Source organism: Euprymna scolopes, chromosome 1, assembly GCF_053919585.1.
Source record: "Euprymna scolopes isolate OS-2025 chromosome 1, ASM5391958v1, whole genome shotgun sequence".
Classification (NCBI taxonomy): domain Eukaryota; kingdom Metazoa; phylum Mollusca; class Cephalopoda; order Sepiida; family Sepiolidae; genus Euprymna; species Euprymna scolopes.
Genome location: NC_136482.1, coordinates 147727351 through 147752181, shown reverse-complemented (window position 1 = coordinate 147752181; position 24831 = coordinate 147727351). Strand labels below are relative to the sequence as shown.

Below are 24831 nucleotides of genomic sequence, written 5' to 3'. Positions count from 1 at the left end.
AAAAAATAATAGAAATATGTTTTATTTTTTAAAAAACAGTGTTTATAAAGTGCCGGCGCGCCTTCATGCAACCATTTTTTTTTTACGTAATGAAATCAACTGAATTTTATGAGTTAATTTTTTTTTCAATTTTTAAACTTTAAAAATCTATCCAAATTTTTCTATTGATTCAATTTATACGATATTTTCAGGGTCAATGTGAAATTTTATGCTCTTTCCAATAAACTGAATATAATATTTTAGACAAACGTTTTTTTTTAAATTCACCCCCCATTTTGAAATGTCTATTAAAATTTTAATAATTAATTTACATACCAAAGTTTTATATATCACAAATTGAAGATAAAAGATCAATAAATAATATATTGTAAATTAAAACAAACAAAAAAAGAAGTGTTTTTTGGAAATTTACATGTAAAGTCCAAAGTGTAAAACCTTTTTTTTAAAAAATCAGGTTGATTTTTTTTTTAATTGGAAGTCTATATTCTGCTTATATTGTCTAGTAAGTAATGGGCGCTGACGACAATTTTTTTCTATTTCATTCAATGTTTTCTTTTTTTTAGATATTTTTAAAAAAATTCACTCGATAAAGAAGAATGAAAATATAATAAATTAAAAATTTATGTATTTCTTTGAGAAAAGAAAAAAAAATTTCTCGGGTGTTTTTTTTTTTAAAGGCAAAAACTTATAATTAAAATTTTACTATTATTAAACTATGGGAACACATATTTTTCCAGGCACAAGGCTAGATGGCTAATGTGAACGTGTGGTTCTTACTGCCTTCTGTCCATCTGTAGTTCTAAACAAGGACAAACGGCTACTTCTGGTTTTCCAATAAATACGTAAAAATGCTTGCGTAATCGCGCTTTTTTCAAACAGTCGTTTAAAAAATTCTTTTATTTAAAAAATAAATGGAATTTAAAATATAAATATGGATAAATTCTGAACAATGAAGAATGGAACTAAATATTCAATAGTATTTTTTATAGGTAAGTGATTTTTTTCGACTTTATATCGATTTTTTATAACCGAAGTAAGTAAAATTTGGTTGATTTTCTTCAAATCTTTTTTAAAGAAAACAGATTAAAAAAAAAAAATCTTGCATAATTTGCTATTAAACCTGTTATTTTTTTAAAATTTGGTCTTTGCTCCTTTAATTGAAAAAAAAAATAGGGTTTGAATTAAGTAGTTATAAGCTTGTAACGATAGGAGGTTGAATTATTCAATTTTTTTTTCATGCATTCTTAAGATCGGTTTCTGACACTGCTATTGCACTGATCACCATAAACAGGCTGCAACGTTTGAGAACATTGTTATATAAGAATTTGCCACAAAAATCAAATTTATTCCAGTTTTTCTCTTGTCTTCACTATGACTGGATGTCAATGAAATTCTGACACTGGGAGGCGTTAAAATTCCCCGTCTTGAATTTGCGTGCCACTCACATGAACTTTTATTTTCATCGTGGAAAATTACCACATTGAATAAGAATTAATTCTTCTTTTAAACAATATTATTTCAAACTATTGTTTTCTTATGTAGTGAACACACACACACACGTATTTCATTTACATGATTTAATGAGTGTTTTTCTCTCAGAAAAGAATCACATTAATTTTAAGCCATGTGTGACACTGTTCATAGAAATCAGTAATTTAAAACTCCATGCTATTCTCACGAAATTCTCATTTAGCCAGTCCTGAATAATGAAAACTCATTACAAGAAAACACTTACGCTGGAACAATTTGAATTAATATTCCTAACACGTAAATAAATGTTGTTTATTTCATATTAACACAGTGATTTCGAATGCTTTGTCAGGTGTTGTTATTTTCCGGAGTTATTTCTATATTTTTATTTTATGTATGTGAGGATATGATCTGGTGACATCTTTCAATTAATCGGCGATCTCGTTAAATTTACCTTTAATGGTCCTGCAGATACCCTGCTACTTTTGACTTCAAGAGATTCCTGCACCTGCAATCTCGGTTCAAAAATTGATAGATCCCAATTACAAAGTTGTGAACACCGACTCACACCCTTACAAGTTAGGGACTCCTGGCTGGGACCACTATAAATGGTAACGCTCTCCGCTCCTATCGCGTGAGTTCTTACATGCCTAGCTGAATAGGTTTATGGTGTTTTTTACTTAATGTAAAATGTTTATTTGGCTCGAAAAACAACTAATGTCAACCCATACACGAGCACAAGTAAAAATGACCGTGTAACAAATATATTGCGGCCATTTTCCTTGTGCTCATATACGGGTTGACATTTAGTTGCTTTTCGAGCCAAATAAACATTTTACGTTAAGTAAAAATACAACAAACCTATCCAATTAGGTAGAAGAGTTACTTATTTTGCCTTTAGTAACATTTACTTGTTATATATTTGAGTTTTTTTTTTTACCACTTTTTCGAATCTCTGTGGGTTGTAAAATGAACCCCTTCATTTTACTAAAAACACAATTGCAGTTGTTCTACCCGATGAATTTTCGTAATTTTTGGATATATTACTATTTTCGATATAACAATTAAATAAGTAATATTGTTTTTGCTTAATACAACATATAAAAAATCGATTTGTCGACTCAATCTTAACAAGCACTCTAAACAAACAAACAAACAAATAAAATAATTAATTCGGTGCTAATGCAGAGAGTGATCCGCGCTATTTTTTAGTCGCATTTCCACGTTTAATTAAAGTTTTATATGTTTGTTTTTTTATTCAATTGTAAGGTTGAATTACAAAATAGGTACAAAACACCCTCCCCATGTTAAGAATGGCTTTTTAAGAAAACAATGTTATTATTTCAGCACGGATCACTCTGCATGAGTACCATTAATTCAACTTTTAACGAGAAACAAGAAACTTTTGACAAAAAAAAGGAAAAAAACTTACAAGTCCATAGACAGTGGAAGTGTATTTGCCCTCATCGCATTTAATTTGTTGCGCTAGAGTCATTCTTTCAATAATAAATTTGCTATAAAAAAGAAAAATGAGGTGATAATTATTTATTGTTTTTACATATTTGTTTCGAAAAGGATATCAGTGTTGCTATGAATAGAGCGCGTCGTCCTGACAACATGAAAACACAGAAGAGCGGCCTTAGCAAAGGGAGATAATCAGAATACTCTTCAATTCTTTCTTTTTCTTTTTTTTTTTTTTTTTTTAAGGGTATTTAATCGAGGCCTTAGCCTCGCCTTTACTATCGGTAGCCTCAATTTAATTCACTCTGAAGGTGTCAGATTGGCCTTTTAAAGGCCAAATTTCGCGAAGTTGGCCTTTTTTGAAACACTTAGGCTTTCAAAAATCGTATCTGGCCTTTTTAAGAATTTGGCTTCAAATTTGGCTTTTTTACTGATTATTTTATGAAAATATTTATTTTATAATAATTATTAAAGAAAATGTTATAATTAATTTTTCAAGCAGTTTGGTCTTCAAATATTGTGTAAACTTTTGTTTTGTATTTTGGCCTTTTCTTTACTATTTTACAAATATTTGAAAGCAATTATTTGTGGAAACTTTACAAATAAATATTCTTGAATTAACGTCAGCATTTCACGTTTTAACTTTTTTCAATGGTTTCACATGAAATTTTGTTTGGTGGTAACTTTTGAAGAAAACTAATAATTATTAATTAATAAATAAGTATTTTTAAATTGTCGAGAGAAACAACACAGTAAATGTGATACTCGCATCACAACTCTTCATTGAACAAAATCGCCATTTATTAGTTTTTTTTTCCCCGTTAATCAGAGAAAACCAGTGTGTAGTATAAAAAGCTGAACACAACACCTTTCTGCATCTTTCCTAGAGAATACATGTTTGCTTTACAATTCAGCTCGAAAGGCTCTCAGGAATATTCAAATAATCTAATATATAAACGGCTATATGTCTGTCAGTCTGTCTGTCTATCTCTATATTTTAAAAATCTATATATAAAGAACCTATATTTTCAAACTAATAAAATATGCCCAATATATCCTGGTCCGCAACAAGTATAAAAAGCTGAACACAACACCTTTCTGCATCTTTCCTAGAGAATACATGTTTGCATTACAATCCAGCTCGAAAAGCTCTCAGGAATATTCAAATAATCTAATGTATAAACGGCTATATGTCTGTCAGTCTGTCTGTCTATCTCTATATTTTCAAAATCTATTTCCTCTGAAACTAAAAGTCGCAGAACGGCGCGAGGAGCCTCAAATGATTGGATTTTTTTACAGGCCGTGCTTTTATGAGTCTTTAGCCGGTTAAAAATGTTTTTAAGGGGTCAAAAAGCGGGTCAAAATTGAAAAAAAATCATTAAACATTTTGTACATGCATCTTAGTTTATTTTTAATTTTTAATCAGTTTATGTGCGTGTCACGTTGATACAATGGTAACGTCACCAGCTTTGAATGCTCCAGTTTTAGTTTCAATTCTAGTTGATGGCACCTAAATACTTTTTTTTTTACGTTTGAAATCACAACTCTATAATAATATCTACGAAATAATAATATATACGAAATCAGTACGAAATATAATTAAGAGTATTTTATGCACGGACAAAGCTGCCCGTCCCCTCCGATAGTCTAATCAAACTCTCTTTTGTTTCATTAATTTTCATCCTTTGCATGCGAGTATGTCCTTAAAAACTAATTCTGGTCCCTAGTAAAAAAGGCCTCGACAGATAAAAAAGACTTTTATGGAGTTCAAGATACAGTGTTCAACGAAGCATATACATGTCGTTCAACAAGCCTTTTTCACAAGTGCTAGCGGCAGATCAGCGAATACTTGGTGGATGATGGAGATCAGGCTGGCTTTGGTGTTGTGGGAGGTCATGTTGGTGATGTTCTTGGCATATGATCAAACGAAGTAGTCCAGCAGGTTCATGTCGGGGAAGGAGGGGAGGCCAGTGAGAGAAGGGTACAAAGTCGTAGCACTCCTTTTGTAGCCAAGCCTGGGTCTCTTTGGACTTGTGGGCTGGTGCAGAGTCCTACTGCCACACCCAGGGTCTGCCAGTGGCCACCTGATTGCACCAGGGTATCGCCACACTCTTCAGCACATCCAGGTACACTTTGGTGTTGACTTTTAAGCCAACTTTGAAGATGTGAGGTGGCATGATGTGGTCCTCACCTTAAACCACACTAAAGACCATAATCGTGGCCGGAAACTTTATTGAGTTGTACCCTCAAGCATTGAACCATCTAGATTTGCATTTTAAAGGTGCTGGCAATGGTCCTGTTGTCATAACTTGAATCGGTAGACAGTATACGTTGTACAGCGGCACGTCTCCAATCCTGCTTGTTGAACAGTATGTCAATTTCACACATGATAGAAGGTTCCTATCGCTTTTGGGATTTGTACACAACTGGCCAACTAGTAGATGGTGTGCAACAACAACAAAAAAAAAATGGTATTCATTAAATGGAAATGGAATCATGTCGTTTTTTCTAGGGCGACAATTTTATCGTTCCACCCTGTATCTTTAAGTGAAGACAGCCTTAAGCAGCTGTCCAGAGTCAAGAGAGAAGATGTCTTTCTTTGTAGGTGCCTAGAAGCTCTCTGTGATTGCTGTTCAACTCATAAAGTGTCTGGATGTAGTCCTTTAAAGGTTCGACCAAAATTAATGCCCTGGAGTCTAATTATTCATCATATAATCAAACCACTGCTACCCACAAGAGGTAAGAAATATTAATGTTTATGACGTGTTATTTATTATCTACAAATTTAGCTTCTGTCTGTATCATTCTTTCTTTGCTATTGCTGTATTTGTTTTGTGTCTCTAACAAATTGTATGACTAATCATTATTGTCAATCCTGCAACAAACTTAAAATATGAAAAAAAAGTGTAAAAATAGAAGAGATAGGAAAATGATTTTGAAAGGAAATATATCCTAGGGGGAAAAAGAGAAAAACTATATGCAGAATGAATAAAGAAAAAACAAGTGAAGCATGCATGGTCTACCGTGAGTGCACAGTGAACGAGGCATAAAAAAAATGACTAAGTTCAGCATTTGCCTCCCTCCCCCATTTAGCCCCAAAAGTCCCCAGGGACGTCAAATCCTGGTAAAAATGAACAAATGGTGCAGTTTTAGGTTTTAATATATGTAAATTTGAGTTCTGCACCATGCAAAAAAAAAAAGGAATGACTAAGTCCCCAAGGCAGACATAGAAAATTTTGGACGAATATGGTAAAATAGTCCCAAAAATGGAGTGGTTTTTACTAGCCCTAAAAGAGCCCCTGGGGCACACCCAAGAGTTATGACGAAGTATAGACAAACAAAATTATATAGAAGTCACTTAATTACAACTTTTCAGAAAGTTTTATAAAAATCCAATGCATTAATTTTTTTAATAAGCACAAAAGTGTCAGTTTTAGTCATTTTAACCAGAAAGGCACTCCTATGGGGACAACCGGAGTTTTCTTGGAAAATCCGGTCTGTTACTTTTTACTCATATCATGTTTAATGTTTGTGCAAAATTTCAAGGCGTAGTTATTGAGAAAAGTGCGGACAGACGAACGGACAAGGGTGAATTTACAGGTCCACCCTACTTTTGTCAGGGAATCAATAAAGAATTTTGGTTCTGATATAGTATTGGGTACTATATCAGCACCCCCCCAAAAATATATATATATATATTGGTGTGAAAATCATAATTCCTAATAAATTAAAAGGAAAACACTTTGATTTATTTACGTATCAGGCAAAATAAGTATCTACAGAAAAAAATTATGAAAAATTATTGAGTAAAATTTCAGGCGCATTAATGTTATTTTGGACAATTTTTATTTTTATTTTTTTTTTTGAGTACTCGTTTGAGAATATGGGGACACAATTCAAGAAAACCCTATCAAAAAATGTCAACATTTTCGCGTAATTATCATTATTAGTCATTGTTGAAATGCGTGTGCTTTTAGAAAACGAATTTTTTTTTTTTTACAAAATTAAGTTTTTTGTAAGAAATAAATTATCATTAAAATATATAGTTTGAACAGTCAAATTTCTAAAATGGATGATAGTTGTATGACTTTTAAAATTCATAAATAGTTTAGAATAGTCATTATTGAAATACATGGGACTTTTTTTTTTTGAGAAAACGAATTTTCCTTTCATTATTTTTTGTAAAATATCAATATTTTATATTTTTTCTGGCCCACAGTTAACAGGGAAACCCGACGTTACCCGGTATTGAATGATAATCAACGAATGTTTCACAATCCTATATTTTCAGTGTCATTGAAATCGGTGAAATCACCCATTTTCCAATTAAATCAATCGATTGTCTGCTCTAGTTGGGGACCCATTGCGGTGCACCATGAGGAAGCTTTGCATGCCTCTGTGCAGTGACTTAGTCCACAATACATTGTATTCAATGTAGAGAACCTACTGTTGATTTTATAAAATTATTTTTTATATCTAATGGCTTGAATTTAAGTTTAAAATGAAAAAGTCGAGTATCATGGTTCAGTTGTGCTTTGAACTGAAACATTCATTTTAAACGCGCCCCTCTCATATCAAAGAACCGACTATTGATTCTATATACCGAACCTTTCTGCTTGTGTGTAATAAAACCTCTCAAATGCTGATGTTAGGCTGTATAAAGGTGTTAATTATGACTTTGAATATGTTTGTTTTATAACATCATTGCTGATTGGTTGTCGCACTCAACTTCCTTTCTGGCTTGTCCAATCAAAGACCATCACTCAGGCGAGTTGACCATGTGATTGAGTTTATAATAGGTTAAACCCCCATGCAATTCCCTCTCTTTCTTCCTGGTTCTCACTAACAACACACTCCTCTGTTGGGGTGCAACTTCACTTAGGTTTTTGGCCCTGGGTCGATGAGAAGACAAAGAAACCAACATGGCTTCCACCACTGACTTCAATGTCGTACACATGTAAACTGTCCTTTTTTGCACAGGATCCTCTAATCTTTTGTCCTTGTCCATATATGGACGTACGTATCTACTACATATCTAGAAACTCTCTTTCTTTCAACAGGTCTGATGCTTTTTATTTATTTGCTTCCCCACTGAGCAAATTAGGCAGAAGGCCGTTTTTTAATGTGGGGGAGGAAAAACCAGCTCCCCCAAGGGGGCACTCTGGCAGGGTCCAAAATTAGCAATTGTCTGATATGAAGGGTTTCCCCCACATTGACCAGAACTGATTACTTCCTTTTCCGCTCCTGGCCTGAAGGCCAAGAACAGCCTCTGCGCCTCTTCTGATGCTTACAGAGAGAACTTGAATGCCGACTAGACACTATCCTCGAGTGTCTAAGGTCTCTCTGTACAAGGATTTGCCAGAACAATCTGGCATGAGGATACTTTTCCCTAGAAGTAAACCCTGACTAAATATGCAAAATCACATAGTATTTGCTGCCCAAATAAGATCTTCTTTCTATGGCTAACCCACATTAGCTTTTACGAGGAATGGTGCACCTTCTCAAAGTGATGTTGCAGAAAGTAAGCTGAATACTCCACCAGACTAGATAAATTCTTGTCCTGGAATCTAGTAAGACCAAGAGACCAAAACGAAATATACTCTACAACTTATGAAAATTATTAATTGAAGAGTGGAAAATTATGTTCTCAATTTCTTTATTAACTCAGTGTTTGAGAGATAAAGAACTTTAATGGTACATTCGAACATCTATGTATCTAATATGGAGTTCAAGTGCTAGCCCCAAGTTGTGGGCCCCTGGATTTCTGAGAACTTCGACTGAAGTAAAATAAAACAAAAACGAGACCTCTTCCCAATACTAAGTCTTTTCATACAAGTCAGTTCAAGAAAGATAACCAATAAAGTTGTTATTAAATGTTAGCATGAGACTCTTGTCTTTCTATTCTACAGTCTTGTCTTAGAAAGAATGTGGCTGTAAGCTCATTTTCTCTATTACTTTTATGGAACATATGATTCCATTTCCTCTAATGATTGGTGAAATAATTGGATAGACTAGACCTCCAAGCCTTGGCATTAAAATCTATTTATATAAAAGGTAACTGTATCTGTGTCTATATCTGGCTAAAAGAAAAATAAAACAAAACAAAAAACAAAAACAAAACAAAAACAAAAACAAAAACAAAACAGAAAAACAGTCACTCAAAAGTTGGTATATGCTTAAGCGGCATTGCCCTCGATAAATAATATCTAAAATAAAAAAAATATATATATAAATATATTCATTCTTTGGAGGTCAAGTGGGGCAGGCTTCGTCAGGTAGAGAGATAGATCAGTCAATTCCGATGGTATCTATCATATAAAGGAAATGATTCACATCTTTATTATTTTCAATAGAGAGGAATGGGCTGGGCAGAAGTGAAAGAGGAGAGAGGTGGACGGTAAAACAGTGAAGGAGGGAAAAGGTGTAGATAAGTTTCAATATAAACCTCTTCGATTTTGATTTTATGACCCGGACAAGCCGGGTAGCCCTACTAGTAAGAATATAAAGTAATGAAAGAAGAAATAGAATTCTGAACTCAGTCACTCAGATTGTAGAATGAGAGGCATGATAAAAAAAGAATAACAATATCATTCCATGCAAAATAATTAGTTTTTATTGACAACTCAAGACAACGAAATATAAAGAGTTTATAGAAAACGAAAATCTAGAGAGTTCCAAGAATGTTCTGGTGAAAAAGGAGTCGTTTGTTTGTAAGGAAAAATTGAGTATACGTGTTTATTTCGGTTGACGCCTCGTGCGTGTATGTCTGCGTAGGCATGAAAATATGTATGTGTGTCTAGGAGTCTGCCTCTGTTTTGTTGCCGAGAGAATGTATATATCTGTAAACGTGTGTAGGGGGATACATGCATGCTTCCCTTAATCTCAGAAGTTCGTGAATATCTCTCGTTATGTGTGTGCCACTTGTCGAGGGGTCTTCCGCAGATCAAAGTATTGTGATGTATACACACAAGCAGGAAACGAAGGAAAGAGAGATATAGCCGCGTGATTGGGTTTCTCTGCAACTGCCGATTGGATATTTTGTCCAATCGAGAGTCGATAACAATAACAAGATTTCCCTTCCAGGATCGATTTTCACATAAAAATTGAAAAGAGTTTGTAACTTCTCTTCTAGAATGATTTGTCAACGTCGTTTAACAGATTTTTCTTTTTTAAAATTCACATTCGTGCTTTTTATTTGTTGATGAAATGTTATTTTTTGTGAGGTCTGATTGACCGAATAATTTTTTTTTTTTTTTTGTATCTTGCCGAGTAGGCGATATTTTAATTCTTTTCTTTGTCGAATGACGGGGGTTTGCAATTACTATTACGAAAATTTTTTTTTTTTTAATTTACCTGATGTACTCGTTCCGCTGTGGATTTGCTGTCGAATCAACGAGTTTTATATTGTGTTACTGACACTATGTTGGTTTCTCGAACCGATTTAATTAACTGATATTGTATTGTTGACAGTATATTAAATATTCGTATTGTTTTGAGAATTATTGTTTTGTTTTTTTTCTCAGATGTTTGTTTTTTTTCTCAGATGTTTGTTTTGCTAGACCAGATATGAGTCCAGATTTGCACTTTGTATTCATGCACCAAGTAATTCGGTTGTTAAAATATTGTCTGGATGCGTGAATGGTTGCGCTTTGTTGAAGGCGTTCGTAGCGTTTATTTCAATTTCATTATTGTGTTGATTTATATTGCTTTATTTGTTCTATCCAACTTTTTTATAGCAACTGTGAGGGGATATTTTTTCACGTTTTCTGTCAAACTTGTTCTTTTCCAAAGGGTACAGATTATTTTATTTCTAAAATATGTGGATCTTCACGCTAATCTCGTTGTGTGTATGCGAGTCCAGTGAAATGTTTCATTACCAGTCTTATAATTGTTCCGCTGTGGATTCGTTAGCTTTTGCTGTAGAGAGTCCGTATCTTCTGGCATTAGTGTTAGATTGCCTACATACGGAAACATGAGCTTTTAACGCATGGCCTTTAATGTAAGTCACTGTATAACATTTTTATTTATTTAATGTCGGATTTAGTCAGGCCCAAGGGGAATAATTCGGTTCTCCTAATTAGTGAATGCAATATAATCGCGAAATAAACGAATAAAAAGAGGATTTTCTGACAAAGCAATTGATATAGCAAAGGAAACCCCCATTTGCGTTGCCACAACGGGGCCACGATGTGGGAAGTATACTCGTTTTTGGGAAGGGGTCTTCAAATTCTCCCACTCCATGTTTCCACTATCCAAGTATATAATACTGTTTGGGGTTATATCTTCCGAATTGATTGTCCCTAAGTAAACAGCTGCCATCATGTATCTGAATGGGTGTTTGTAGTATTAATGATGGACTAAGGGAAGCGTAAGTTGTTAGTAGATCGCAATCTAACTGAGACACTTTGAAGGACGCACATTCGGCAAAGGGCACACTCTACAAAGGGTACACTGGGCAAGGAGCTCAAACGAGAAACATTGTGTTATGCGAAAGCGTCGAAATCATCTGAAATAACCTTTTAACAACGATTCCAATCGATATCATCGAAAGACTGAATTTGTAAAGTGGGTTATATATAAGAGAGGTTGGCATGATCAAATGATTGGTTTGATATGACCTCTCCGATCAGCTGTCTAATCTAAATAGTAACTGAAGTAGAAAGATTTAGCTTTTGGTTTCATAATCACTAGTCTAGTAGCCACCAGGCCCGTGAATTCATGCATTACAGGTCGATATGCACAGGTGACCTCAATTGGAGGGGGTGTCTTACCGCTCTGCAGAGGTGCAATGGGCATATTCTACAACCACAACCAACAGTATGTGTGCAGGTGTGTTTTTCGAGAGATTATGGTATCAAGAACCTCATTATGATTATACTGCTTATCATGTATTCACAAAAGAAAAAAATTGCTTTGAGAAAGTTTTGTTTAATTTGATAAACTGGATATGCGCATGCTTTCTTTAAAAACAAATAAAAAGCCAATATCAATTTCTAGCCTGACTGACAGCATTATTTGTTTCCTGTTGTGTTTTATTTATTTATTTATTGTGCCGTATAAGAATATAGCAATTTAATAAATAATATAATAATTAGTACAAACATAATCCCATATTGCGGTTTAAAATCAAAGGTCACGCCACTTCTCGTGGGTGAACGTTTCATATCTCTTCTGCCGTAACGGACAGTGTTGACAGGAGTGCCGGTATGAATTTTTGTTTGCCCTTTGGATGAATTGGATGGCGATGTCAAAGGACTCACATTATCAGAAATATCACTCTCAACACGATTCCAGCTCGTAACATCGTTCGGCACATTTTTATCTGCGAATCTCATTTTCAGCTCCTGCATAACACAGTCATAAGAAACTCTAGAAGGCTGATTTTGTGGTTTATAGTCTACGATCACACTGGGTTTCGAGATTGACCGTGACATATTTCCTATGACATGAGAGCCAATGTTAGTTGGGGTAGTGCTGGTTTCAAATTTTGATTGTTCTCCCGATGAATTGGGTCGTGACAGCAAAGGGTGGACAGTACCCGAAATGTTACTTTCAATACTATCCCAGTTCGTATCATCATAGGAAATATCTTTGCGCTTGAATCTCTTTTTGAGATCCTGTATAACACAATCATAGGATAACCTAGGAGGTACAGTTTGGGGATTAGATACAACAGTCAGGATAGGTTTCGACAGTGACTGTGGCACATCTCTTCCAGCGTGACGGTCAATGTTAGTAGTAGAAGTGTCGGCTTGAACTTTTAATGGTTCTTCGGATGAATCGTTTGGTGATAGCAAAGGCCGGACATCGTCTGAAATATAACTTTCAACACGATTCCTACCCGCATCAATGTTGAGAAGATTTTGATCTTTGAATCTTTCTTTCAGCTCGTGTATAACACAGTTATAAGCAAATCTAGGAGTCACATTTTGGGCATGAGCGTTAACAATCACCACAGGTTTCGAAGGTGGACATGGTATATCACTTCCGATGTGGGGATCTATTTTGGTAGCAGTGCTGATTTGAAATTGCTTTTGCCTTTCGGATGAATGAGGTCGTGATGTCAACAAGCGGTTGGCATCATCTGAAATGTCACTTCGAACACTATTCCAGTTTGTATTATCGTGAGGTAGATTTTTGCCTTTGAACCTCTCTTGCAGCTCCTGCACAACACAGTCACAGGCAAACTTAGAAGGTGCATTTTGGGCATTAGATTCAATGATCACAACATGCTCCGAGAATGACCGTCGCATCTCTTTTCTAGCGTCAGCGCTAATATTGATAGAAGTATCAATTTGAAGTTTTGGTGGTCCTTCAGATGAATCTGACCGGAAATAATCTGAAATATCACTTTTAACATTTTTGCAGTTCGTAGCATTGTGCGATAGATTCTTGCGTTTGAATATTTCTTTCAGCTCCCGTATAACACAATCATAAGCCAATCTAGCAGACAAATTTTGGGGTTTAGAGTCAACGATCTCGATGGATTTTGAAGGTGACAACGAGAAATCACTTCTGACGTGATGGGTAATTTTGGTAGAAGTATTGAATTGAAGTTTTGTTTGTCCCTCGGATAAATTAGGTGATGCCAAAGAATCGCTATAATCTGACGTCACAGTTTCAGCACAATTCCCGTCCATATCATCAAGACACTGATTTTGTATTTTTGTATCAATAGCAATGATGGATTTCGGGGATGGCGGTGGGATATCTCTGTAAACCTGAGTGCCAACATAAACAGAAGAACCTATGAGTTCCTTGATTTTTTCCACACTCGGCGTTCGTTCTTTGCGTCCTTCTTCATGCTGTTTGTGTACTTTGTTCAAATCGAGAGAAGAATTTGTCAACGTCTTCTCTTCTTGGGATTGTGTAGATGTGTGGGTAGATTGTACTTTCCCCCCGTCTTTTGCCCGACTACAACGGCATATCTGAAGAAACGTATTCCCCATATTTGTATTATGAATGCAGTTGCAGTTATTTTAATTTTTTTTCTGCTTTTTTCGTTGAGTGTTTCTGAAATTTAAAGAAAAATATTACATTATATTTTTCGATGCTTAGAATTTATAAAAGAAACCGTTTAAATTGTTACATGGACGTTTGTTTCTTGTTTTTATATGTTCACAGGAGTTACGTTAATGCAAACAAATTCGTAACAATGGGGATGCATGCTTGCTTAAATTGTAGGAAAATAGCTGTACAAAAGTTAGAATAACATCTATGTATATCCAATATATAAAGTGTTCTCACGATCAATAGTGTAAGTAGTTTCGCGGGCATTAACCACGTTTTTGGCAGTTCGGAAATTCGTCAATTAAAATTGAGCCATGTGGCGGCCAATGTTTTGGTTGCAACTTGACGTCGTCACTAGCAATGATTGATTATGTCACAATGAAATAAATAATAAATCGTGACGTAATTTAGACAACAAAAAAGAAAGCTACATTTTGTCATTAAAGAATCGAAATTTACTTGCTAGGGATGAGGCGAGGGGAGGAGAAGGGAAAGGTATTCAGTTCTCGCACACTGCCAGTACCGTGACACCAGGGCCGGAAAATGTGGATTGAGAAGTTAGCACCCCCGAGGAGGGACGCTTTGACCTGAAAAAAAAAAAAAAAAGCGCCTCGACAGCCCCGTCAGGCAATTAGCAATAAACTAACCCGTTTCTCAAAGCGAGAAGGCAAATCCTGGGAGGGTGGACCTCATAGAACGAGCATTACATCGCAGCCGAAAGAGATGTAACGAATCATGATACGTCATCAATTTGTGAGTGAATTACAACAATTGCCCGAATTATTGGCGTTTTGTTTGATATACTTGAATTTCGACATGTGTAGGAGTCAGAAAAAAGGAGACGGTTAATGTGTACATTGAAACCGGATATGTTCATACATTTAGCTGGCGTTAGCCTATCGCGTCCTTTGTTTAAGGGAAGGGAAAGCGAGGAGAAACAATGTGTGTGGAGAGAGAAAGAAAAATGGAGGCGGTGGTTTTAAACCGCGACACATTCAGATGCATTTTTTCCGAATTCATAAAAGGCAATAAAAAGCCAAAAGTTTCCTCAGTAAATAGTTGAGCTGAAACCCACGACAAATCTGAAGACCTGCATCGCCTCGGCGCCCTTACACCTCTTTGATACTGTATGTTAATTCACGCATACAGCCATAAGCATACACATGCAAACATTAACGCACAACTCTTTCATTATCGTCTGTTCATCTAAGACAAATTTGTACGAACTTATTGATTGAAAAATTCTTAACCTTTCTCATTGAACTTACTTTCTAATATGAAAACAAATGAACATTGACTCTTATAAATAACTTTTAATGGAATATAATTTGTATGACTAAAGAATCCATCTTGTTTTGTAAAGACTCTAAAAATATTAATAAGCATTCTATGTTTTTCTTATCAACTTCTATTTTCAACATATATAAAATATCTCTTTTGTGAATTAATTCGCCTGAATTAATTATTTTGCATGTGTTTATCATCGTCTCTGACTCTTTCACATTTAATTATAAACAAACAAACAACAATTAATTGAAACACAAAAAATTTTCACTGAAAATGACCTCTTAAAATCAACCCATCTCAAAATACCTCGACCCAAATAAAACAGAGTGCGGATGCGCATATGCAAATGCATGCGAAGTGACGATACCAGTAGGAAAAAAGAAATACTATAAAAAGGACAATCACCTTAGAGAAGTGAATGATGTTCGAGAGCACGTTCGGAATCACAATTTATTTGGGAAAGTATCAGGAATAGATGTCGTTGTTACAAAAGAAAAGGAGTTAAGTTATTACTTGTCTTCTTTTCCTTGCGATGTACTCTCCTACAACATGTTGGATTGACGTGTGTAAACGTGTGTAACCTTTGTAACACATGCGATAAAAGGTAGACTTTTGGGTGACGTTAAAATAGTACTTGTTGTCCTTAATTTAACTGGGTTAGCATAAATTAGTTGGGGTGGGGAGTTTGTAGAGCTATTTGCAAGCATGGCTATTGCACCTATATGTTCGTCTATCAACGCCTTCACTTCTTCCGTACTCGTCGCTTGACTGATTTTTATATTAGTTTTCTCTGTCTTTACGCGAATCTTCTCTTCAGCTGTCGGTACTAATTTTAACATGGTTTTATCGAATACTTTATTTTCCATTAGGTATATTGTCACTATTCGTTCCAACTGCGTCTTCCGCATACTGGGTGCGACAGCTAGGTTATAACGTTTTCCTATGACTACAATATCGTCCTTTTTCAAGCTACGTAGTCCTTCGAATGTGGGAGATTCTACGAAGCTATCTACTCCTATCATAATGTTTTTATTTTGTCTATTCAGATACTTCTCTACTATAGGAATTAATTCTGCTCTACGATGAGCGGGTCTAACACTTAGTCCATAATGTCTTCCTATTATCACGATATCATCCTTGGGTAATTTTTGAAGGCATTCGCACGAAGGCGACTTTAAAAATATTTCTACACTAGTCATTTTTTTATCCCCTTAATTCTACAAACTTCGTTACCTCTCGCTTGTGTTTGTCTATCCCGCGTGTTTCACCCACAAACAGATTATATGGCTCGTAGCCCCCAGTGATTTAACTCACAACTAGATTCAAATATCCCGGACGAGTGCCCCATTTGTAACACATGCGATAAAAGGTGGGGATTTTAACAACAACCAAACATAGGGGTATGATAGAATTTTCTGGAAAGCAAGATCCCAGTATTTTATCGCACATGTGACATAGACAAAAATAAAGGCATGAGACACGGGAACCGAACACGACAACACGTGAGAAGGAATGAAGCAAAAACACCAGTGGTCATATTTTCGAATTTAAATTTTATTATACAACAATGAACTAACTATGGTCGGGGAGGAATAAGTGAAAATAAAACAAAAACAAATTATAAAGACGGGGAGGGGTATTTTGTCTATTATTCGAAAATGCTAACGAGAAATATATCAAAACAAAAAGTGTATCCTTAGTGCAAGCAAATGATGGCAAAATTAATTCAATGTCTTAATATACGAGAGAGGGAAATATTCACGGAGATGACTTACTGAGTTTATTCACCTTTTTTTTTTTTTTAATCTTTTCTTTCTTTTTGTTCCAAGCCGTTGGTCAAATGTCTTTAGTATCCGTCCCTCCGGGTTAAAACGCACTTGTGTAAAGTTCGCCATTTATCGCATCCTCTCGCCGCTGGTATGGAGTTTCTCCCAGGCGTTATCTCCTTTTGCTGTTGGTATGGAATTTCTCCCATGCATTACCTCATTTTTTCCGCTGTTGGTGGAGTTTCTCCCAGGCGCTACCTCCTTTCGCTGTTGACGGGGGGGGGGGATCGATACTTCTTATCTCGACCGCATCGCCGCCATTGTCGCTGAGGTGGGATTTCGCACATCCGTCTGGCAATACGGCAAGCGGAAAACTGTTTCTCTTCTTTTTTTCTTTTTTTCTCTCTCTCTCTTCCTCTTCTCAGTATCTTTCTCACCCCCTTTCTTTCCTTTATTCTTCGTTGCCTAGCAACCCGCACGGGTCGATGGGTTTCTGGTCAAATGACCCGGTCATCTCATTAGCTTGCGTGTCGAAAGGCTTTTCTCACCTCTCTCTCCTATACTCACTCACTCTCTCTCTCTCTCTCTCTCTCTCTCTCTCTCTCTCTCTCTCTCTTTAGGTTTGGCCTCTCTCTTCTTTTTCCTATACTCTCTTTTTCTCTCTCTTTTATTTGCCTCGGTGATAAGATAAAATAAAATAATAAAAACGATACATTTCTCGTTGGCCCGAAATTAAATATTTCGATTTTTAATTAATTACGTAATCCAAGTTATGGATTACGTCACACCTTACACAAATTGGAACTTCTAAAAGGGACCCTCCAAATATATTCTTTAAAATTTTGTGCTATGGTATGATGGTGATCTCTATTTTGTCACTATCTAGACATTATGTATAGAGGAGCTTACAGAATTTCCAAGCAGTTTCCAAGCAGTCTTTCTGCAACAAATTATTCTCTACTTCTGTAAATATACAACCGTATATTAATTTGGAAATGCAGACCACCTACTAGTATCAGTTGACATCACACTTAAATCCCAACGCCAGGGTGAGGAGACATTGCTCAAAACAACAAGGTACTACAAAAGGGTTGACTGGGAAGCCATAAAAAAAACGCATCAGAAATGTCCAGTGGACCAATATCTTCTCTCTTGCATGTTGAACAGTGTGCCAATGAGACAGCTGAATGGTGCAAAGCACATGTTCCTACACAGAAGTATTATAGCAAGTCGCACTCACTCCCACGGTTCACTACAGATTGTGCATCTGCCATTGCACAAAGTCAGCATGCATTCCACCAGTTCGTACATCATAAGTCAAATACAAATAGGCAAAAAATTCATAGATTTTAGAAATCATTGTAAAATAGAAATAGCGAAAGCCAAAAGAAAGCATGCTAAAATAATAAGGGAACGCATAGAATCACAAAAGATAAGAACACGTGATTTCTGGAAAATTTATAATAGTGTAGTAAATAAAAGGCAATTAATAATTCCTTCACTATCCAACAACCAGAAGGTCGCATGCATGATAACCAAGAAAACAGAATTGCTGGCCTGGTGATTCGCCTCCAACACCTTGGAACCAACAAACAACCCCCTTTCAAATTTCCCTATGTGAATTAAAGCCATACTAGATGATGTAAAAACCACCCATTCTCATGTCCGCGATATCATAAAAAAGTTAAATACCTCCAAGGCGTATGGGCGTTATCTCATTCCTCCTATACTAATTGAGAAATGCTCAGCTGAGTTAGCCCCTTTACTTTCCAAGCTCTATAATAAATAGCTTGCTAAATCTTGCTGCCCTAATAGATGGTCTCTGTTGTACCAGTGTGCAAGAACTTTTGTGAAAGGACTGACCCTTTTAATTATCACCCGCCTTATCAACCCCGCCTCTTCGCTAAAATCTTTGAGACCTTAATTAGCACTAGTCACTGCCTCACAAAAGCAAATCTTCTCTCTGACAAACAGTATGTATTTAGGCAATGTGGTTCTATATTTTAACAGTCATCTCTGAACGCTATACCATGTATATAAGGCGGGCAAGGCATATACCATGTATGATAAGGCAGGCAAAGCAGGGCTGAAGCCTTGATATATCCAAGACCTTTGACAAAGTCTGGCACGAAGAGCTGCTAAATGAAAATTAAATCGTATAGTATAACTATATGTATACTAAATATAATTAGATCCTTCTTAGACAATAAGACCATCCAGGTTGTCATTGATGGGCGTACATCCAAGCAGCATGACATTAATGCGGGAGTGCCTCAGAGGCCGATCCGTAGACCATTATTATTCCTGATATTCATAAACGACCTCCCTGATAATAATGTATCCGATATGTGTATATTTGCTGATGATACAACGCTCTGTAACATGCATGAGGGAAGAACGAATGTACATAAATCTAAGACAATGGCAGAATCGTTAGAAAATGATCTCCAAACCATAGTGGAATGGGGCCGCAAATGGATGGTAGCATTTAATGCTAGTAAAACTAAGCTGCTCTCCTTTAATAATTACAAGACGTCTCTCGAACCACTGATATCCATTACAAATAACACCCTACTTGAGAATTTTTCCTTCAACATTCACCGGCAATATGAACTGGAACAAATATGTTGAGGACATTACGAAGGCTGCTGCAAAGAAGGTGGGTTCCATCTATCGAGCTAGAAGACTGCTCAAACCTAAGAGCATTCTGTGCCTCTACATGGCCACCATCCGCCCATGCATGGAGTATTGTTGCCACATCTGGGCCGATGCCTCTACCACTAGTCTCCCCCTCTTGGATAGGGCCCAAAAAAGGGTCTCCAATCTAATAGCTCCCACTTTGTCAACTAGGCTCCAATCTCTGTCCCATCGCCTCAATGTTGTATCCGTGTGCCTGTTTTACAAATATTTTAATGAAATGTGCTCAGATGAACTCGTTGCACTTGTGCCCCCCTCGACGTACATAACCTCGACAAACCCGCTAAGCAACAAACTCTCCCCCTTCACTGTTGAGGTCTCTAAATGTCAGAAAGCTTTCTATTCTAATAGTTTCTTCCCTCGAACAGCTAGACTTTGGAATTCCCTTCCTGCTCATTGCTTCTCTGGTTGTACTGATATCCAGAAGTTTAAATGTAGCTTAAACCAACATCTTGTTAATCTTTCCTAGGTATGGTCCCAAATTGTAGCCCTTTACGTCCAATACGGTGATATGCATTATTAGGGGTGAACGTAAGTAAAAAGAAAAAAAGTAATTAAAAATGAAAAAATATGGCTCTTCTACAGAATTGGGACAAGATTTCCAGAAATCGTAAAACTGAATTTCGCATGAAAACATTTCCTTGTATTTTTAAGAAGATTATATAAAAAAATTACGAAAATTGATAAGCTAGAAAAGTTTTTATTAAAGAAAACAAACAAAAAAATAGAATTTGATGAAAACGATCGTAAAACACAGGAGAGTTCAACAGGAAGGTAATTTTCCGTTCGAATTAAACAAAGATGTCGGCAAATTTTCACCTGCTAACACAATTAAATTTGTTTTTTTTTTTAATTTAATAATTCAGTAATATTCATGTAATTTCGACTGCATGATTTGGAAGTTAACATTGTAATTTATTCGAATTAACAAAACAATCAGTTGAAATCATTTTTTTTTATCTGAAAACTCCATTTATTGACTACAAAATCTCGTCCCAATAATGTAGAAGCACCAAAGATATTTACAGTTTCTTTCTTCATTTTCAGTTGTTTTAAAAGTTCTTTTTATTGATAATTTTTGTGTATTTTGTAGCAACATAGAGTGTCGCTTTTTTTAAGAGAAATGGATTGTTTAATAGATAATCATCCCTTTGTTATTGTTACATTTTGTCGAGGAAATCTTTTAGAATTACATCTTTAACACTAAGGGTAGCAAGCTTTGACACTCTTTTACATTATATACTCCCTCTTATGTCAAAGGCACTCCCATGCTTTTAAATAGGCGATATACTACTCAGGTAGCGTTATTTCTCAACTTTCTTTCGTTCGTAATTGCTTACAGATTACAATACAAGATTCGGACAGATTTTATTAATAGAATGTGTGAATAAAGGAGAGCATATCGAATACGTAGATGATCGCTACGGCCGAATATAAAGTTAGCACTTATTTTTAATTTAGTAATCCTTAGTAATGGAAATTTGGTATAATTTGATTATTGAAGGATATAACTGTTGCGGACCAGGATATAAATACCCTAGCTCGCTACAAGAAAAAATAATGAAACGAATTGAATGAAGGAAACAAAGAACTCAAATGCTGGAATAAAATAAACATGTCGTTTATTTTTTGTTGAGAAATGATAGTCTTGGGTGTACACCTGTTCATTCAGCCGTTGACGCCTACGCGCGTGGAAGGAAAGGGGAATGCAATAGAGAAACGCGAAGTGGCAAGCCGGCCTGTAGAAAGAGAGGGTTAAGCTCAGTTGAGAGTCGCGCACATGTCTGTTTTGATGGACCAAAGCCGAAGGGGAGATAGAGTGAGAAAGTCAATCCAGTTCTTGGAGAGGGAAAGCATACGTACATAACTCAGCAAGAACCTGTTTACGTTGGACTTGTGAGGTGACCGGCTGAAAAAAAAAGACAACGAAACAGAGTCCACAGACAGGTAGTCCTAGGAAAGAAGCTTTGTTCATGAAATCCACGTTTAGGTTTAGTCACAGATTGTGTATTAGAGACCATGCCTACAAGGACACTCTAAGTAGGAAGTTGAGCAGTAAGATGTTTATTCATATTACATTTAAATTTCTGTATGTGTGTAAGTGTTTGCTTGCTTTTTTTCATCTAGAAAATTCTTCTTGTAAAACAGGTTGAATATTTTAAAAGTTAGTCGTATATATTAATCACAGGATTATTATATTGTATATCTTCTCGTAGAATCTACGGTTATTTCACACTAATAGAGGTAATCTTGCGCCATACAGTAGAAATCCCTTGATATAAGAAAGTTTTCTACTTTAATAGTTTCTTCCTTAGGACTACTAGACTTTGGAATTAGATTCCACTGAAACATGTATGCAAATATATAACCAATAATGTTTGTATGATAAAGATGCTATATATACGTATATCGTCGTTTAATTAGTTTTGTATGAGTCTATTGTCAACGACGATGTGAGTTACATGTATTGAAATGTAAATATTTATTGCTAAAATTGCGCACTATAATGACGTTCGTTTTAGAAAAAAAACAAAAACAAAAAAAAAACTGCAAGAACCGGCTATTCGACGACTGTGTTGAAATCCGAACAAAGGAATGTAACACTAAGAAACACAAAGTGTGATGACACTATCATGCAAATAACGCCTATGTTGTTCGTGTCGTTGCTGTCGGCGCATGATCGTTAGTATGAAAGTTTGTGGGCGAATCGTTCAGCGATTAGAAAAAAATGTGTGCAACAATTTTCGGTTAGCGGGATGCCATTTTTAAAATTCAGTTAATATGCTATCTAACCGTTTGGAAATAGTGGAAATAGTAAAATGAAGAGAATAATGGATTAACGAAATGGAAGAAAACAACTAATGAAATCGCTGGAAAAAGTCAGGTGACGGTCAAAAAGAGGTCGATTATTATTTTCGTCGAAAATGAGACGTGGTGATATAGGAAAACAGTAACGAATAAATTGAATTATATAAAGAGATATACTATTTTATGTGTCGATTTTCAGTATTTATTTGAACAGTGCTCAATACGTGATTAAAGCTAAGTAGTAAATCATGAAAGCATAATAATTGAATTATAGACGAGTAAAAATATGAATAAATTTTTAATTCTTATCATTATCGAAGTATTTTATTTTTTAATCTTCCTCTCGATTATCATTTTTACGTTCCAAGGGAGATAACTTTATATGGCAATTTTTATCAGTATATCAATTTATCAAAATTCCATACAATCATATTCTAATATTTTGACTTTAGTATAAATTAGTCCACTTTTTTTTTAATTTTAAACTTATAGTTCTTACATTATTTTATTTATCTCAGTTCAATTTTCTCACTTAGTTTTCTTCAAATTTATATTTTGATTAAATTTATTTTAATTAATCCTAATCTGTTCGTCTCCATATCTTGTAGTTACATAATGCCATATTTTTTCATTCTTGTGTTATTGAAATTACTAGGGTGTTATTTTATTACTCACTAGCGGGGGGTACCCGGTGTTGCCCGGGTGTTTAGAGGTGTGTGTGTGCTCGGGCGGGGTGATAATCAAAACATAAGAATAAGCGAAGTAAATATTTTCAAACTTTAAAAAATCGAAGGTTGGAATTTAAAATGATACCGATCTCGTGAAAATCCGTGACCCGTGTCGAAAGTTTTTGCGAGACATACAAACACACATACATACATACATACATACATACATACATACACACATTTTCGCTTATATATATAGATAACAATTATTAAAATTAAAATCACTTCTATTACTCTTATTTAGGTTATAATTATTTTAGTAACTTGGTGATCTAATTGTTTATTTATTGCACCATTTTAAGATCTTAGTATTAAATTTACTATTCTCTTTACACACTTATAAGTCAAATGTAATTTTTTTCTCTTTTTAAATTTATTTTAATCGTGATTTAGGCGTGATAACAGGAATTTATTTATATGAAGACACCTTTGTATAACATCTAACTTTTTGTTTAACATTTCCTCTTTAAAATTCACTATAGGGTATGCCTCAAGTAAACATAGATTACTTTTTTTTATTTACCCAATTCATACTTTCTAGCTTTACTTATTATTGACCGTTTTAGTTTAAATTCTTTTTTACTCTTACGTAGTTCCCAAACACAATCACTTAATGCAGTTGTATTCCTCTTCTGAATTTTAATTATTATTTTTGTTCTATCCTTACTTCTATCATTATCCTCATCTCGATTTGGTTCATTTTCTGGTACAATTTAAAATGGTTTCGGTATCTGTCCTTAAAAATAAACATTCGCTTCCCCCCTAGATATATTGTTGCGAGTTTCATTTCAGTGAAAAGAGAAAAGGAACTGGAACAAATATTTGAAGGAGGACACGAACATGCGTGTGACGGGTAAAAAGAGAAGTATACTTTATTTAGGGACATGAAGAGGAAGCCGGGAGTAAAAAGGGATTATGGGATTGCAACGTAAAAGGGGGTAATCATAAAAGGGTCTATGATAAGAGTTATCGTACTTACTTTCAACATATATCTTATTACTATTGTCCACATTAACTTCACATTTGTATACAATTTCAAAATGTAAGCAGTTGTCCTCCAATAGACATTCGTTAGGTATTCTACAGTTACATTTTCTCCCCAAATTTTGTTCACCTGATTTAATACTATTATTATTCACTATTTTGTTCATTTTCCCATAATTAGAACCTATTATAGTATTACTTGGATTGGCAGCGGTTGAGAATGAAAGTTTAACTGTGTTCTTATTAATTATATATATATATATATATATAATATATTATATATAAATCATATACATAATATATATATATTATATATATTATACATATTATATATCATATATATATATTATATATATATATTATGTATATATTATATATATATATATGAAAGATAACATGCTGTTTTTCTGTTCTTTTTATTTTTCGATCCCATTTGACTGGAAATCAACTTCTCTTTGGGCTGATAAAAACGATTTCCATTATTTTAGCTGCTTTGAAAACTTTTCAACAAGACTATATGCATCAACACACTGGATTTAATTTTGGACTCCATTCACTCTAAAGAACTATTTTCACCTTTCGGATTACCTTGAGAGAATTTTCATGCAAGCTGAAATATT

At 35.0% G+C, this 24831-nt stretch overlaps 1 protein-coding gene across 1 annotated transcript in view; it reads right to left on the bottom strand.

The window, feature by feature from the left end:
• The window catches only part of LOC145276573 (intraflagellar transport protein 70A-like), a 60271-nt gene extending 57143 nt beyond the window's left edge, over positions 1-3128 (bottom strand). The window contains exon 1 of the mRNA XM_080127770.1: positions 2903-3128. Within this exon, the coding sequence (XP_079983896.1) occupies positions 2903-2965 (63 nt within the window). The 5' untranslated portion in view covers positions 2966-3128. The remainder of the gene's footprint in view (positions 1-2902) is intronic.
• Positions 3129-24831: the final 21703 nt, after the last annotated feature.